This window comes from Leucoraja erinacea, chromosome 2, assembly GCF_028641065.1.
Source record: "Leucoraja erinacea ecotype New England chromosome 2, Leri_hhj_1, whole genome shotgun sequence".
Taxonomy (NCBI): Eukaryota; Metazoa; Chordata; class Chondrichthyes; order Rajiformes; family Rajidae; genus Leucoraja; species Leucoraja erinaceus.
Genome location: NC_073378.1, coordinates 32,068,753 through 32,085,155, shown reverse-complemented (window position 1 = coordinate 32,085,155; position 16,403 = coordinate 32,068,753). Strand labels below are relative to the sequence as shown.

The 16,403-nt window shown below is 48.2% G+C and overlaps 1 protein-coding gene across 1 annotated transcript; it reads right to left on the bottom strand.

The window, feature by feature from the left end:
* Positions 1-1,201: 1,201 nt before the first annotated feature.
* Positions 1,202-13,798, bottom strand: LOC129708570 (biogenesis of lysosome-related organelles complex 1 subunit 4-like). Its single transcript, XM_055654383.1, has 5 exons — positions 13,515-13,798; positions 11,157-11,228; positions 9,891-9,992; positions 5,841-5,975; positions 1,202-2,080 (listed from the first exon to the last, which is right to left on the bottom strand). The coding sequence occupies exons 1-5, from the start codon at positions 13,785-13,787 to the stop codon at positions 1,979-1,981; spliced, it is 684 nt and encodes a 227-aa protein (XP_055510358.1). The 5' UTR covers positions 13,788-13,798; the 3' UTR covers positions 1,202-1,978.
* Positions 13,799-16,403: the final 2,605 nt, after the last annotated feature.

Sequence of the window (16,403 nt, the reverse complement as noted above, 5' to 3'; positions counted from 1 at the left end):
TCCCCTCTCCCATCAGGCAAGAGGTGCAGATGCAGTATTGTGGTCACAAAGTGCTGGAGTAACTCAGGAGGCAATTTCTGGACGACACGGATAGGAGACGTTTTGGATGGGGACCCTTCTCTGGGCTGATTGGGAGGAGGGAAGGGGGAGAAAGAGTAAAGTTGGGTGAGAGGACGAAGGCGTGACAGGGTAATGCAGGCGAGGAGGCTGTTTGATAGACAGGTGGTTGGAACAAAGCGATTAAAACAGAAGGTGGGAGACAAAAGGATTGAAGAGTTGCGAATTGTGAAGCCAGAGGAAGGAATGTGGGTCGAGGGAGAAATAGGTGCAAGTCTGGATGTGGGATGAGGCCGGAAGGAGAGAAATGGCAGGGGCATCGGTTCCCTCCCATCCACTCCACCCGCCCCCCCTCCTCCGTAAACAGCATCCGTGGTGAGGATCGAACCCCGAACAACAGCTCCAGAGACCCAACTTTAATCCCAACTATGGGTGCTCTCTGTACGGAGTTTGTACGTTCTACCTACGACCGCGTGGGTTTTCTCCGGGTGCTTCGATTTCCTCCCACGCTCTAAAGACACACAGGTTTGTAGGTTAATTGGCTTTGGTAAAAATTGTCCTAGTGTGTGCAGGGTGGTGCTGGTGGACAGATTGATCGCTGGTCGGCACAGACTCGGGGCACCGTATCTCTCAAGCCAACAGTCACCTATCCATGTTCTCCAGAGATGACCTGCAAATTTACTACAGCACGTTTGTCTCTTTTTTTGCACTAAACGTTATTCCCTTTATCGTGTATCTGCACACTTATCTAACTGATTTCTTGATTGGTAATTGTCAGCAGGTTATGGGGGGGGGGGCGTGGGAAGGCCGGAGAATGGTGTTGAGAGGGAGAGATAGATCAGCCATGATTGAATGGCGGAGTAGACTTGATGGGCTGCACGGCCTAATTCTGCTCCTAGAACTTATGAGCTTCAACTTTCCCCCTCTCACCTTAGACCCCCTGGTATTGGACATTACTACCCTGGGAGGTGGGGGGGGGGGGGAAGGTTCTGACTGTCCACTCTATTATGCCTCTCATAATTTTTATATACTCCTATCAAATCTCCCCTCGACCTCCTGGAGAATCCTGACTTGCTTTCAGATGTGTTTCGAGATGCATTCTATCCCGTACCATACCAACCAGATGCAGCACAGGAATTAAAAATTACAATACTGAAAGGCATTTTAATATTTTTCAAAGCAAAAAGAATTTCAAAATCCAGTGCCCAATACAGTCATTAGTACAATAATAGTAATATAAAATTTAACAAAAACATTTTAACTTAGCAAATTTGAAATTTCTGCCTCGAAAGTTAATATAATTAAACAAAGTAGCAAATTTTGAAAACGTTGTTATATATGATAGTAAAGGATCATAAAAGTGCAAAAATTATGGCTTAGGATATGATGCACTGCTAGGAACAAATTCAGACTCAAACAAGGACCAAATCATTGCAAAAAGTTAAACACACAGGTTTGCTGTTTGCACCTTTAGAAAGGAGATGAGAAGGAATTTCTTTAGTCGGAGGGTGGTGAATTTTTTTAATTGTATTGCCACGGAACTTTGTGGAGACCATGTCAATGGATATTTTTGGCGGAGATTGACAGATGGCAGGAGAATGGGGTTGAGTGGGAAAGATAAATCAGCCATGGTTAAATGGCGGAGTGGATTTGATGGATCGAATGGCATGATTCTGCTCCTAGAACTTATGACAATCATTAAAGTGTACACAACCATCCAAAATCAGTCTAAAGTAATCATTCAACAGTGCATGTGTTTAGGCAAGAGTTTTACCTCAAGTAATTTTTGGAAGATTCAAAAAGGAAGACAAGATTTGTTTCAACACTGGTTCGAAAATGTCGGCAACGCTCTGATTAAGTGCATCCTTCACGGCTCAAACAATGGAAGCCCTTCTATTCTGCCGCGATGATCTCAGCATTGTCATTCGTGCTCCTCTGGATTCTCCGCAGGGAAATAATCTTCCGCCCGGAAGAGAGGTGCAATCTCAAACTTTTGCTGTTGCTTCTTTGGCGAGGATGATTTCTATGAGGGAAAAGTAGAGTAAATAGGATCAGATGCCCCTCCGTATTTTGCATCGCTGTACATCACGCTCTTTTAAGTCTTCAATACCAGCCAAGATCATTCACTCTTGTTACGGGAATTAAGCATCTCCTTCCCCTCCCAAACAAGGGCTGCGCGGTGGCGCAGCGGTAGAGACCTGGGTCTGATCCCGACTACGGGCGCTGTTTGCACGGAGTTTGTACGTTCTCCCCGTGACCTGCGTGGGTTTTCTCCGGGTTCCTCCCACACTCCAAAGACGTGCAGGTTTGCAGGTTAATTGGCTTCTGTAAAAACTTGTAAATTGTTCCTAGTGTATGGGGTAGTGCTGGTGTACGGGATGATTGCTGATGAGCACGGACTCCGTGGGCCAAAGGGACGATTTGAACTCTGTATCTCTAAAGTCTGTACCTTTGCATCATCAGCCTTTCACTGTACCTGTACACATGACAATAAACTAAACTAAGTATAAAAGTCTAAATTCTACAACAGTGCATGTACTTAGGCACCAGTTTTGTACCTCAATTAATTTTTGGAAGATTCTGGCTTGCACAATGGTATGAACTATCAGTGAAAGAACATACCTTTAGAAATGAGATGAGGAGGATTTCTTGAGTCAGAGTGTGGTGAATCTGTGGAATTCAAAGGAATCCAAGTCTTTGGGTATTTTTAAAACGGAGGTTGACAGATTCTTGATTAGTAATTGTGTCAAAGGTTACAGGGAGAAGGCAGGAGAATGGGGTTGTGGGTGAAAGATAAATCAGCCATGATTGAATGGCGGAGTAGACCTGATGGGCTGAATGACCAAATTTTGATCTCCTTTGACAGAGGAACATGAACTATATTCTGCACTCTGTATCTTCCCCTTTACCTATTGTATTCATGTTTGGCCTGATCGTATCTGACCTGCTTGGATGGCATGCAAATAGGTATGTATTGAAAAGCTTTTGTTTGCATGCTATCCAGTCAATTGAATTGTATTAGAGTCATAGAGCGATACAGTGTGGAAACAGCCCCTTCGGCCCAACTCCCGCACACCAGCCAACAATGTCCCAGTTGCCTGCGCTTGGTCCATAACCCTCCAAACCTGTCCATGTACCTGTCCAACTGTTTCTTAAATTATGGGATAGTCCCAGCCTCAACTACCTTATCTGGCAGCTTGTTCCATACACCCATCACCCTCTGTGTAAAAAGGTTACCCCTCTGATTTCTATTAAATATTTTCCCCTTCACCTTGAACCTATGTCCTCTGTTCCTCGATTCCCCTACGAGTAAAAGACTGTGTATCTACCCGATCTATTCCTCTCATGATTTTGTATATCTCTATAAAATCTCCCCTCATCCTCCTGCGCTCCATGGAATAGAGACCCAGCCTACTCAACCTCTCCCTAAAGCCCACACCCTCTAGTCCTGGCAACATCCTCGTAAATCTTTTCTGAACCCTTTCAAGTTTGACAATATCTTTCCAATAACATGGTGCCCAGAACTGAACACAATATTCTAAAGGCAGTCTCACCAACGTCTTATACAACTGCAACATGACCTCCCAACTTCTATACTCAATACTCTGACTGATGAAGGCCAAAGTGCCAAAAGCCCTTTTTGACCACTTTATCTACCCGTAACTCAACCTTCAGGAACCATGCACCTGTACTCCTAGATCCCTCTGCTCTACAACACTACACAGAGGCCTACCATTCACTGTGTAGGTCCTGCCCTTGTTCGGCGGCCCAAAATGCAACACCTTGCACTTCTCTGTATTAAATTCCATCAACCATTCCTCTGCGCACCTGGCCAATCGATCCAGATGATGCTGCAATCGTTCACAACCATCTTCACTGTCTGCAAAACCACTAGCTTTTGTATCATCAGCAAACTTGCTCATCTTGCCCTGTATGTTCTCATCCAAATCATTGATGTAGATGACAAACAGTAACGGGCCCAGCACCAAACCCTGTGGCACACCACTAGTCACAGGCCTCCAGTCTGAGAAGCAACCTTCCATCATCACCCTCTGCTTCCTTCCATGGAGCCAATTTGCTATCCATTCAGCTATCACATGAATACAATTAAACCATCCACAGTGCAAAGATAAAGGGCACAACATTTAAAGATATGACACTGAAGTCAGGTAAATCCTGATTAAAAATAGTTCAACGGCCACCAGTGAGGTAGATGCGAGGTCAGTATCTTTGTTTACCTGATGAATTTAGGTTTATTATTGCCACGAGGTACAGTGAAAAGCTGTGTTTTGCATGCTATCCTAACAGATCAGATGTACCCAACATAAATAGAATCCATTCAAACTCAAGTAGAATACACTATCGCTAGGTTTAAGAAACATTTAGACAGGTATGTGGATAGGACACGAGCCAGATAGAGGGATACGGGACAAACGCAGGCTGGTAGGACTAGTGTAGACGGGGCATGTTGGCGAAATGGGCAAGTTGGGCCGAAATGCCCGTTTACACGATGTGCGACTATCACAAAGAGCAATGGGGATGATACAGAATGACGAATATGGTTCTCAGCATTGTGATGGGCCATATAAACCAAATGCAGGCTAATGGTACTAGTTGAGGAAGACGGCTTGATCAACATGGACAAGTTTGAGTTCAGTTTATTGACACGACTGCTGAGGTACAGTGAAAAGCTTTTGTTGCGCGCTAACCAGTCACAGAAAAGACAATACATGATTACAATCGAGCCATTCACAGTGAACAGATGCATGGTAAAGGGAATAATGTGAATAATGGTTAGTTTAGTTTTGAGATACAGCGCAGAAACAGACCTTTCGGCTCACTGCGTCCACACCGACCAGCGATCCCCGCACACTCACACTATCCTACACACACACACACGGGATAATTTACATTCATACCAAGCCAATTAACCTACAAACCTGTGCGTCTTTGGAGCATGGGAGGAAACCGAAAATATCGGAGAAAACCCACGCAGGTCACGGGGAGAACGTACTAAACTCCTTACGGACAACACCCGTGGTCAGATCAAACCTGTGTCTCTGGCGCTGTGAGGCAGCAAGTCTATCGCCACCATTTAGTGCAAGATAAAGCCAGTAAAGTCCGATCAAAGATAGTCCGAGGGCTTTGCCTCGATGCTGGGGCAAAGGGCCTGTTTCAGTCTGACGTTACTAAAGATTTGGAGTCTGCCAGCTATTTGCCAGGATGTTTACAAGAATGATCCCAGGAATGAGCAGGTTAACCTACGATGAGCGTTTGTCGGCACTGGGCCTGTAGGGGGACCTCATTGAAACATACCGAATAACGAAAGGCTTGGATAGGGTGGATGTGGAGGGGATGCTTCCACTAGTTGGAGAGTCTAAGACTAGAGATCATAGCGTCAGAATTAAAGTACGTTCTTTTAGGAAGGATATGAGAAATTTCTTCAGTCGGAGGGTGGTGAATCTGTGGATTTCTTTGCCACAGAAGGCTGTGGAGGCCAAGTCAGTGGATATATTTAATGCATAGATAGATTCTTGATCAGTATGGGTGTCAGAGATTATGGGGAGAAGGCGAGTGAATGGGGTTAGGAAGGAGAGATAGATCAGCTATGATTGAATGGCAGAGTAGACTTGATGGGCCAAATGGCCTAATTCTTCACCAATTCCTTATGATCTTATGACCTATTTAGGGAAATTGCGATTGAGGCTACTTCAAACAAATAAAAACAGTTGCTACAACAGCCACAAAACTTAAAAAAGCGCATTGTCAAACACATTACTCACATTAAAGAATGTCGAAGGACTGAACGACTGCAACATTTTTCTAAACGCACTGGGAAAGGTCCCGAACTGCGCTTCAGCCTGTGTTACTTGGTCATCCAGCGTCGATAAGTTCTGACCAACCATCTTAACAAAGGCCTGAAAATTCCATTGGACATTTATGAAGCCTGAAATTAAATATCTACATTTTCAAATGATTGCATTTTGTTAATTCTTCCTTGAAAAGAAGTTGAACCTGAAAAAATAGATGAGCTTGAATGTAGGAGTGGCATTCCATGCTACATTGTGTGAAAGTCTTCCTCTGTTTAGACTTTGCTTTAGAGATACAGCGCGGCAACAGGCCCCTCAGGGGGGTCTAAGCGGACTGAGCGGAGATGTTCAGCGAAATGATAGCCGAGCCCGCGCTTGGTCTCGCCGATATACAGGAGTTGACACCTGGAACAGCGGATACAGTAGATGAGGTTTGAGGAGGTGCAAGTGAACCTTTGCCTCACCTGGAAAGACTGTCGGGGTCTTTGGATGGAGTCGAGGGAGGAGGTAAAGGGAGTGTTGCATCTCTTGCAGTTGCAGGGTAAAGCACTTGGTGGTTTGTGTGGGAAGGGACGAGTTGACCAGGGAGTTGCAGAGGGAACGGTCTCTGCGGAAAGCAGAAAGGGGTGGAGGTGGGAAGATGTGGCCAGTCGTGGGGTCCCGTTGGAGGTGGCGAACATGTTGTGAGGATTATGTGAGAACTTTTTCCACACAAAGGGTGGTGGGTGTATGGAACAAGCTGGCAGAGAAGGTAGCAATGGTCAAGAAACATTTATACAGGTACATGGATAGGACAGGTTTAGAGGGATAAGGACCAAACGTAGGCATGTGGACTACTGTAGATGGGACATGCTGCCCGATGTGGGCAAGTTGGGCTGGAGGGCCTGTTTCCACGCTGCATTATTGATTCGAGGGACAAAGTTTAATGGAGATGTGTGGGGCAAGTTTAAAAAAACACAGAAGCATGGATGTCTAGAGCACACAGCCAGGATGATAGGATAGTTCTACAGTGCAAGGCCAATCCCCCCGTTTCCCCAGAGCCGCACCAGGAACCCAGTCTAGATTTTGGGTGGATTCACTGCACTCAAACCCCCACCATTCTGGCTCAGAGAGACACAGCACGTTATTCAGTGAACTCTGTCCTACACCATATGACCATATTAAAAATCTGAAGCATTTCTCCTTCCATGGTACATTAAGTGAAGCGCTTTTAATTGGCAGAAGCGGCACACGGATTAAAGATAATTGGCAATAAGGAAGATTAAAACAAAATATATAATACTAGTGACAGCCCGGAATATTTCTTATGGATAGGCATTTGAAACAAACTCAATGGCAGCCTTAAAGTAATAATTCAGAAAGGCTACGGAGGCTTCGGAAAGGGTGCAGAGGAGGTTTATCAGAATAGATCCCTGCATTAGGGGGCATTAGCTGCAAGGAGAGGTTGGATAGGGGTGATCTTATAGAGGTGTACAAAATCATGAGAGGAATATATTGGGTAGACACACAAAGTCTCTTGCCCAGAGTAGGGGAAACGAGAACCAGAGGACATAGGTATAAGGTGAGGAGGGGGGGAAGAAAGATTTAATAGGAACCCGAGGGGTAACATTTTCCACACAAAGGTGGTGCGTGTATGGAACAAGCTGCCAGAGGAGATAGTTGAGGCAGGTACTGTCGCAACATTTAACAATTAGACAGGTACATGGATAGGATATTGGCCAAACGTAGGCAAGTGGGACATGTGTAAGAAAGAACTGCAGATGCTGGTTTAAATCGAAGGTAGACACCAAATGCTGGAGTAACTCAGCGGGTGAGGCAGCATTTCTGGAGAGATGGAATGGACAACGTTTCAGGTTGAGACCCTTCAGACTGATATTGAAAAAGTTACTTTTATAACTACTAAACCAGGTTCGCTTCTTAATAAACAGACACCACACAAACTGTTTGGTAGACCAGTTCAGAACTTTACTTAACATCGGCCGATGGAAGGGAGCAAGAATTCCAGCTAAGTGACCAATGTAGACACTTAACTGTGCTCAGCCACCTTCTCTCTGCCTGTCACTTGGGACAGGATGTTATAGGATTTATTATCTCACACACCCGCAACCTAAGGCAAGCCTAATTTGAGACTAAATACAAGCTGTAAGCTAGCCCAGAAACCAATTTAATATCTTCTTATATTTTTAACTAAAATTCAGCTTCATCAATATCAGGGGAGGGGGCGGGACAAAGATAGAATGTAGTTGGAGGCAGTAAGACTAGTGGGAGAACTGGGAAGGGGGAGGGGATGGAGAGAGAAAGCAAAGACTATCTGATGTTAGAGAAGTCAATGTTCATGTGGCTGGGGTGTAAACTACCCAAGTGAAACGAGGTGCTCCTCCAATTTGCGCTGGGCCTCACTCTGACAATGGAGGCGGCCCAGGACAGAAAGGTCCGATTGGGAATGGGAGGGGGGAGTTGAAGTGCTGAGCCACCGGGAGATCAGGTAGGTTAAGACGGACTGAGCGGAGGTGTTTTGCGAAACGATTGCCGAGCCTGCGCTTGGTTTCGCCGATGTAGAGAAGTTGACACCTGGAACAGTGGAGGTTGGAGGAGGTGCAAGCGAACCTCTGCCTCACCTGGAAATACTGTTTGGGTCCTTGGATGGAGTCGAGGGGGGGAGGTAAAGGGAGAGGTGTTGCATCTCCTGCGGTTGCAAGGGAAAGTACCTGTGGAGGTGGTGGTTTGGGTGGAAAGGGACAAGTTGTGTTGGTCGGTGTGAGCAAGTTGGGACAGACGGCCTGGTTCCACGCTGTGTGACCATGACTCTGTGACAAACTTGGATTCTTTTCTCTGGAATGCTGGAGGTTGAGGGGAGACCTGATAGAACTATGTAAAGCTATGAGGAATAAATAAGTCTGAATATCGTTTCTAATCTTCAACTGATCTTAAATGGAAGTTTACAAAGTCAAGGTTGCAATGGGATTAAAAGACACAAAATGCTGGAGTAACTCAGCGGGTCAGGCAACATCTCTGGAGATCATGGATTGGTGACGTTTCGGGTCGGGACCCTTCTTCAGACTGATTGTGGTGGATGGAGGGGATGGGGAAGAAAGCTGTGAGGGGCAGGATTAAGCCAGGCAAGTGATACGTCGGACAGACACAAAATGCTGGTGTAACTCAGCGGGACAGGAAGCCTCTCTGAAGAGAAGGAATGGGTGACGTTTCGGTTTGAGACTCAGCGGGTCAGGCAGCATCTCTGGAGAATGTACTCGAACGAAAATGTCACCCATTCCCACACTCCAGAAATGCTGCCTGTCCCACTGAGTTACTCCAGCATTTTGCGTCTACCTTTGATAGTCTCTATGTCTGTGGTCTTAGAGAACACAGATAGGTGATGTTTCAGGTCGGGACCCTACTTCAGACTAATCGTGGTGGGCAGAGGGTTTGGGGAAGAAAGCTGGAAGGGATGAAGGGCAGGACAAATCCAGGCATGTAACGGGTGGATACAGGAGAGGGGGGCAGGGAGTGGGGGAATTAATATGCTGATGGTTGGTCAAAGGGCAGAAATGTACAGTAGGTGTGAGACAAAAGCATTGAAGAGTTGTGAATTTTGAAACCAGAGGAATGAATGTAATGGAAATGTAGACATTGGAACCCTATAAGCATTCTTATTTAATATATTATACATAATTTAAGTTTAGTTTAGATACATTGCTGAAACAGGCCCTTCGGCCCACCGAGTCTGTGCCACCCAGCGATCCCCGTACACTAGCACTATCCTACACACACTAGGGACAATTTACAATTTTACCAAGCCAATTAACCTATAAACCTGTACCTCTTTGGAGTGTGCGAGGAAACCGGAGTTCCCGGGGGAAAGCACATGCATGTCACGGGGAGAACGTACAAACTCCGTGCAGACAAGCAGCTGTAGTGAGAATTGAACCTGGGTTTGTGGCGCTGGAAGCAACTCTACCTTTGGCAGAATGAGACCTTTTCTACAAAGAGAGGATACACTTCGATTAACAGTTAACTGCTCACCTCGAGTTTATCAATCTTTTTGTACATGTGCTTCATTTCATCTGCTTTGGCATGGATTTCAGGGATATTTTCATTCATAATCTGAGAAGAATCATTTCGAATCTACAACAGGAAAGAACGTTTATAGCATTACAAATCCTGCATTATTAAAGGTTAGAACAAATTTCAACAACATAACGTGTTATCAGAAGAAGGGTCTCGACCCAAAACGTCACCCATTCCCACTCTCCAGAAATGCTGCCTGTCCCACTGAGTTACTCCAGCATTTTGCGTCTACCTTTGATTTAAACCAGCACCTGCAGTTCTTTCTTACACATAACATGTTATCACGTAGTTCAAGAAGACTACAAAACTCCAACTAACAATTCATAAGTTTCTAGTCCTGGTAATGTCTGCCCATCAAGTCCATCTATCTTTGAGGTGAAAGTGAATCATATTTCAGTTAGACTTGGGATGAGGCATTATCTCTTCATAAGTGATAGGAGAAGAATTAGGCCATTCGGCCCATCGTCTACTCCGCCATTCAATCCTGGCTGATCTATCTTTCCCTCTCAACCCCTTCTCCCCATAACCCGACACCTGTACTAATCAAGAATTTATCTATCTGTTTTAAAAATATTCATTGACCTGGCCTCCACAGCCTTCTATGGCAAAGAATTCCACAGATCCTATGATTAAAGAAACTCCTCCTCATTTCCTTCCTAAAGGAACATCCTTTAATTCTGAGTCTGACCTCTGGTTCTAGACTCTCCCATTAGTGAAAAACATCTTCTCCACATCCACTTCATCCAGGCCACATCCACTGTGTTTCTTGGTTTAGCGATTCAGCAAGGAAACAGGCCCTTTAGCCCACTGAGTCCATCAATCACCCTTTCACACTGCTTCTATTTTATCTCACTTTCTTATCCACTCCCTTCACATTAGAGAGCAATTTGCCGAAGCCAAGTAACCTACAAACCCGCAGGTCTTTGGGATGCGGGAGGAAACCGGAGCACCCAGAGGAAATCCACACAGGGAGAACGTGCAAACTTCACGCACACAGCACCCGAGGTCAGGATCGAACATCTGGCTCTGTGAGGCAGCAGCTCTACCAGCTCCGCCACCGGAAAAATGTGTAAGCAATCTCACTTTTTATATGGTAGCTGCAACACAAATTATGGAGCAATATGGACAATGGTCATGGAGAATATGCGTGGCATAATGGAAGATTCTGTATCAAAAGCCCGACACATGAAGAGCAAAAATAAGGATGTTTACACTACTTACCATCTCCAACATCCCACAGAATTCATCCACTCTGGTAAGCATTTCTTCCAAGCAAATATCCAATTCCTGAATCTGTAACTCAAAAACAAACTGAGCTACACTCAAGGACACAAAGTGCTGGAGTAACTCAGCGGGTCAGGCAGCACCTCTAGAAAATATGGATGAGGGACGTTTCGGATCGGGACCCTTCTTTGGACAGCTGTACTGTCTTGAAAGTGAGGTACAATTTGGAGTGAGACCTGCACAGTGCCTCTTTAGTCAGAGGGTGGGGAATCTGTGGGATTCATTGCCACAGAAGGCTGTGGAGGTCATGGCATTGTGTATATTTAAGGTAGAGAATGTTTGGTTCTTAATTAGTAATGGTGTCAGGGGTTATGGGGTGATAGCAGGATAATGCAGTTGAGAGGGAAAGATAGATCAGCCACGATTGAATGGCGAAGTTGGCTTGATGCGCCAAATTGTCTGATTCTGCTCCTACAGCTTATGAACCCTTATAAATAAACTGAGAGATTTTGAGGATTCGACCATTGATGGAGGTCAAACATTGAACAATAGAAAGAGGAAAAACATTTATTAAAAACAGATGAGGGGGATTTTATAGAGTGGACTGTCAGAACCTTTTTCCCCTGTGTGGAAATGTCAAGGATAAGAGGGCATAGGTGAGACGGGCAAGGTTTAAAGGAGATGAGTGTGGCAATTGTGAGAGGAGAACTTATAGAAACAATAAAAATTCCTAAGGGATTGGACAGGCTAGATGCAGCAACAATGTTCCCAATGTTTGGGAAGTCCAGAACCAAGGGTCATAGTTTAAGAATAAGGGGTAGGCCATTTAGGACTGAGATAAGACAATAAGATTAAATGGCCAGCACCGCCATTCAATGTGATCATGGCAGATCATCCCCAATCAGTATCCCGTTCCTGCATTCTCCCCATAACCTCTCACTCCGCTATTTGTAAGAGCCTTATCTAGCTCTTGAAAGTATCCAGAGAACCGGCCTCCATCGCCCTCTGAGGCAGAGAATTCCACGGACTCACTACTTTCTGTGAGAAAAAGTGCTTCCATGTCTCCGTTCTAAATGGTTCCCCCCTTATTCTTAAAAGGAAAAACATTGTCACGCAGAGAGTTGTGCATCTGTGGAATTTTCTGCCACAGAAGGCAGTGGAGGCCAATTCACTGGATGTATTCAAGAGAGTTAGATTTAGCTCTTGGGCCTAATGGAACCAAGGGATGTGGGGAGAAAGCAGAAACAGGGTACTGATTTTGGATGATCAGCCATGATCATATTGAATGGCGGGGCTAGCTTGAAGGGCCTACCCCTGCTCTATTTTTAATGTTTCTAATCGGTTTTGTACACTGAGATTGGTGAGTTCCGAGAACGAGCTGCTGGGACTGATGGTGGAGGCAGATACGAAAGTGCCATTGAAGAGACTGGGATTGGCACATGGAAATGCAGCGAATGGAGGGATATGGATTATGGGCAGGTAGATAAGAGTTGGTCTTGGCATCATATTCAGCACAATCAGGTGGGGCTAGTGTAGATGGGGCGGTGTGGGGAAGTTGTGCTAAAGGGCCTGTTCCGTGCTGCTGTATGACTCTAATAACCCCAACATGTAGGAAAGAACTGCAGATGCTGGTTTGAACCGAAGATAGACACAAAAAGCTGGAGTTAACTCAGCGGATCAGACAGCATCTCTGGAGAAAGGAATGGGGGACGTTTCGGGTTGAGACCCTACAGGTTTTAAGGGACATGGGCCAATTGCGGGCAGGTGGGAGTAGTGCAGATGGGACATGTTGGCCGGTCATAGAATGATAGTGTGGCAACAGGCCCTTCGGCCCAACCTGCCCCAGCTACACTAGTCCCTTCTGCCTGAGCTTGCTCCAAACCTGTCCTATCCATGTACCTGTCTGTTTCTTAAACGTCGGGGTAGTCCCAGCCTCAACTACCTCCTCAGGCAGCTTGTGCCATACACCCACTTGTGTGGGCAAGTTGGGCTGAAGGGTCTGTTTCCACGCTGTGTGGCTTTTAGTGTATGTCCTGAGGGAGCTAGACGAGGGGTCTCCTGAATCTTGCAGACTCAGGGTTTTCCTGAATACTGCCACAACTAAAGCAGCAGAGTTTCCAGGAGGGAGGGAGGGGGGGAGAGAGGGAGAGAGAGAGGGGGGGGGAGGGAGGGAGAGAGAGAGGGAGAGAGGGAGGGGGGGGGGGGGGGAGGGGGGGGGGGGGGGGGGGAAAGGGAGGGGGGAGGGGGGGGGAGGGGGGAGGGGGAAGAAAGGGAGGGAGGGGGAGTTGCAGCCCTGGTGAAGATGATGCCCTGGCGAAGATGATGTCTGTGCGGGCGCTGGCGGCTCTCTCTCACCTCCTGCCCGGCGCTGGCTGTCAGACAGTCCGAATAGAAGCTCGCCGTCCGCCGCAACTGCTGCAGCAGCGCCTCCTGCTCGCTGTCGGGCTGGGCAGCTGCCGGCCCGGGGCCCCAGGCTTCACCTCCCCGCCCGGGCCCAAGGTCTGGGCCGCCATCGTCATCCTCCTCCTCCTCCGCGGCTCCTTCTTCTTCCTCATCATCCTCCTCCTGCCCGCTGCTGCCGCCAGAAGCAGAGGCGCCATTAGACGCTGCGGCCCACGAATCCGCCATGGCGCCCAGCCCCTGGCAGCTCCTCCCCTGGTCCTCCCAGCCCCTCCCCTGGTCCTCCCAGCCCCTCCCCTGGTCCTCCCAGCTCCTCCCCTGGTCCTCCCAGCCCCTGGTCCTCCCCAAATATCCTATTTGCTATAGGATCTTTGGTCCTCCCCTCCAACTCCTCCCCTGGTCCTCCCAACTCCTCCCCTGGTCCTCCCAACTCGTCCCCTGGTCCTCCCAGCCCCTCCCCTGGTCCTCCCAGCCCCAGCCCCTGGTCCTCCCAGCCCCTCCCCTGGTCCTGGTCCTCCCAGCCCCTGGTCCTCCCAACTTCCCCTGGTCCTCCCAGCCCCAGGTCCTCCCAGCCCCTCCCCTGGTCCTCCAACTCCTCCCCATGTCCACAAAAATGCTGGAGAAACTCGGCGGGTGCAGCAGCATCTACGGAGCAAAGGAAATAGGCAACGTTTCGGGCCGAAACCCTTCTTCAGACTGATGGGATGTGGAGAGAAGAAAGCAAAAATGAGGGGAGGAGACAGCCCGAGGGCTGAGGGAGAGGTAGGAAGGGGAGGAGACAGCAAGGGCTAACAAAATTGGGAGAATTCAATGTTCATGCCCCCAGGATGCAGACTCCCCAAGCGGAATATGAGGTGCTGTTCCTCCAATTTCCGGTGGTGCTCGCTCTGGCCATGGAGGAGACCCAGGACAGAGAGGTCGGAGACGGAGTGGGGGGGGGAGTTGAAGTGCTGAGCCACCGGGAGGTCAGGTTGGTTAATGCGGAACGAGCAGAGGTGTTCGGCGAAACGATCGCCAAGCCTCCGCTTGGTCTCACCGATATAGATCAGCTGACATCTAGAGCAGCGGATGCAATAGATGAGGTTGGAGGAGATGCAGGTGAACTTCTGTCACACCTGGAACGACTGCTTGGGTCCTTGAATGGAGTCGAGGGGGGAGGTAAAGGGACAGGTGTTGCATCTCTTGCGGTTGCAACGGAAAGTGCCCGGGGAGGGGGTGGTATGGGTGGTATGGGAGGGAAGGGAAGAATTGACAAGGGAGTTACGGAGGGAGCGGTCTTTGCGGAAGGCAGACATGGGGGGAGATGGGAAGATGTGGCGAGTGGTGGGGTCACATTGGAGGTGGCGAAACTGACGGAGGATTACTTTTTGTATGTGACGGCTGGTGGGGTGAAAGGTGAGGACTAGGGGGACTCTGCCCTTGTTGCAAGTGCGGGGATGGGGAGAGAGAGCAGTGTTGCGGGATATGGAAGAGACCCTGGTGCGAGCCTCGTCTATGGTGGAGGAGGGGAACCCCCGTTCCCTGAAGAATGAGGAAATTTCAGATGCCCTGGTGTGGAACGCCTCATCCTGAGAGCAGATGCGGCGTAGACGGAGGTATTGGGAGTAGGGGATGGAGTCCTTACAGGAAGCAGTGTGGGAAGAAGTGTAGTCCAGATAGCCATGGGAGTCAGTAGGTTTATAGTGGAGAAGGGTTTCGGCCCGAAACGTCGCCTATTTCCTTTGCTCCATAGATGCTGCTGCACCCTCTGAATTTCTCCAACATTTTTGTGTACCTTCGATCTTCCAGCATTTGCAGTTCCTTCTTGAACGGTTTATAGTGGATGGTGGTCAGAAGTCTATCACCTGCGATGGAGATAGTGAGGTCAAGGAATGGTAGGGAAGTGTCGGAAATAGTCCAGGTGTATTTGAGTGCCGGATGGTAGTTGGTAGTGAAGTGGATGATATCAGTCAGTTGTGTGTGGGTGCAGGAGGTGGCACCAAAGCAGTCGTCGATGCAACGGAGGTAGAGGTCGGGGATGGGGCCCCGGTACTTATTGAACAAGGATTGTTCGATGTACCCGACAAAGAGACAGGCGTAGCTGGGGCCCATGCGTGTGCCCATAGCTACGCCTTGTATTTGGAGGAAATGGGAGGAGTCAAATGAGAAGTTATTGAGGGTAAGGACCAGCTCCGCTAGGCGGAGGAGAGTGTCAGTGGCTGGGTATAGGTTGCTTCTCTGGTCGAGGAAGAACCGGAGGTCTTTGAGACCATCCTGGTGGGAGATGGAGGTGTAGAGTGACTGGGCGTCCATGGTGATAATGAGGAGGTGAGAGCCTAGAGAGTGGAATGCGCGGAGACGGCGGAGAGTGTCTGAGGTGTCTTGAACATAGGTGGGGAGGGATTTAACCAGGGGGGATAGGATGGAGTCAAGGTATTTGGAAATGAGTTCGGTGGGGCACGAACCGGCAGAGACAATGGGTCTACTGGGACAGTCAGGTTTGTGGATTTTGGGGAGAAGGTAAAATCGGGCTGTGCGGGGCTGGGGAACGATGAGGTTGGAGGCTCGGTCGGGCAGGGCATGGGAGTTGATGAAGTCGGTGAAGGTGCTAGAGATGGTGGCCTGGTGCTCGTCAGTGGGGTCATGGTCCAGGGGTAAGTAGGAGGAGGTGTCCGAGAGTTGACGCGTGGCCTCAGCTTTGTAGAGATCGACGCGCCAGACTACCACGGCACCTCCCTTGTCAGCTGGTTTGATAACCCAATCTGGGTTGTTGCGGAGTGAGTCGATGGCAGTGCGTTCAGGGGGGGGAGAGATTGGAGTGAGACAGGGGAGTGGGGAAGTTGAGGCGGTTGATGTCACGACGAC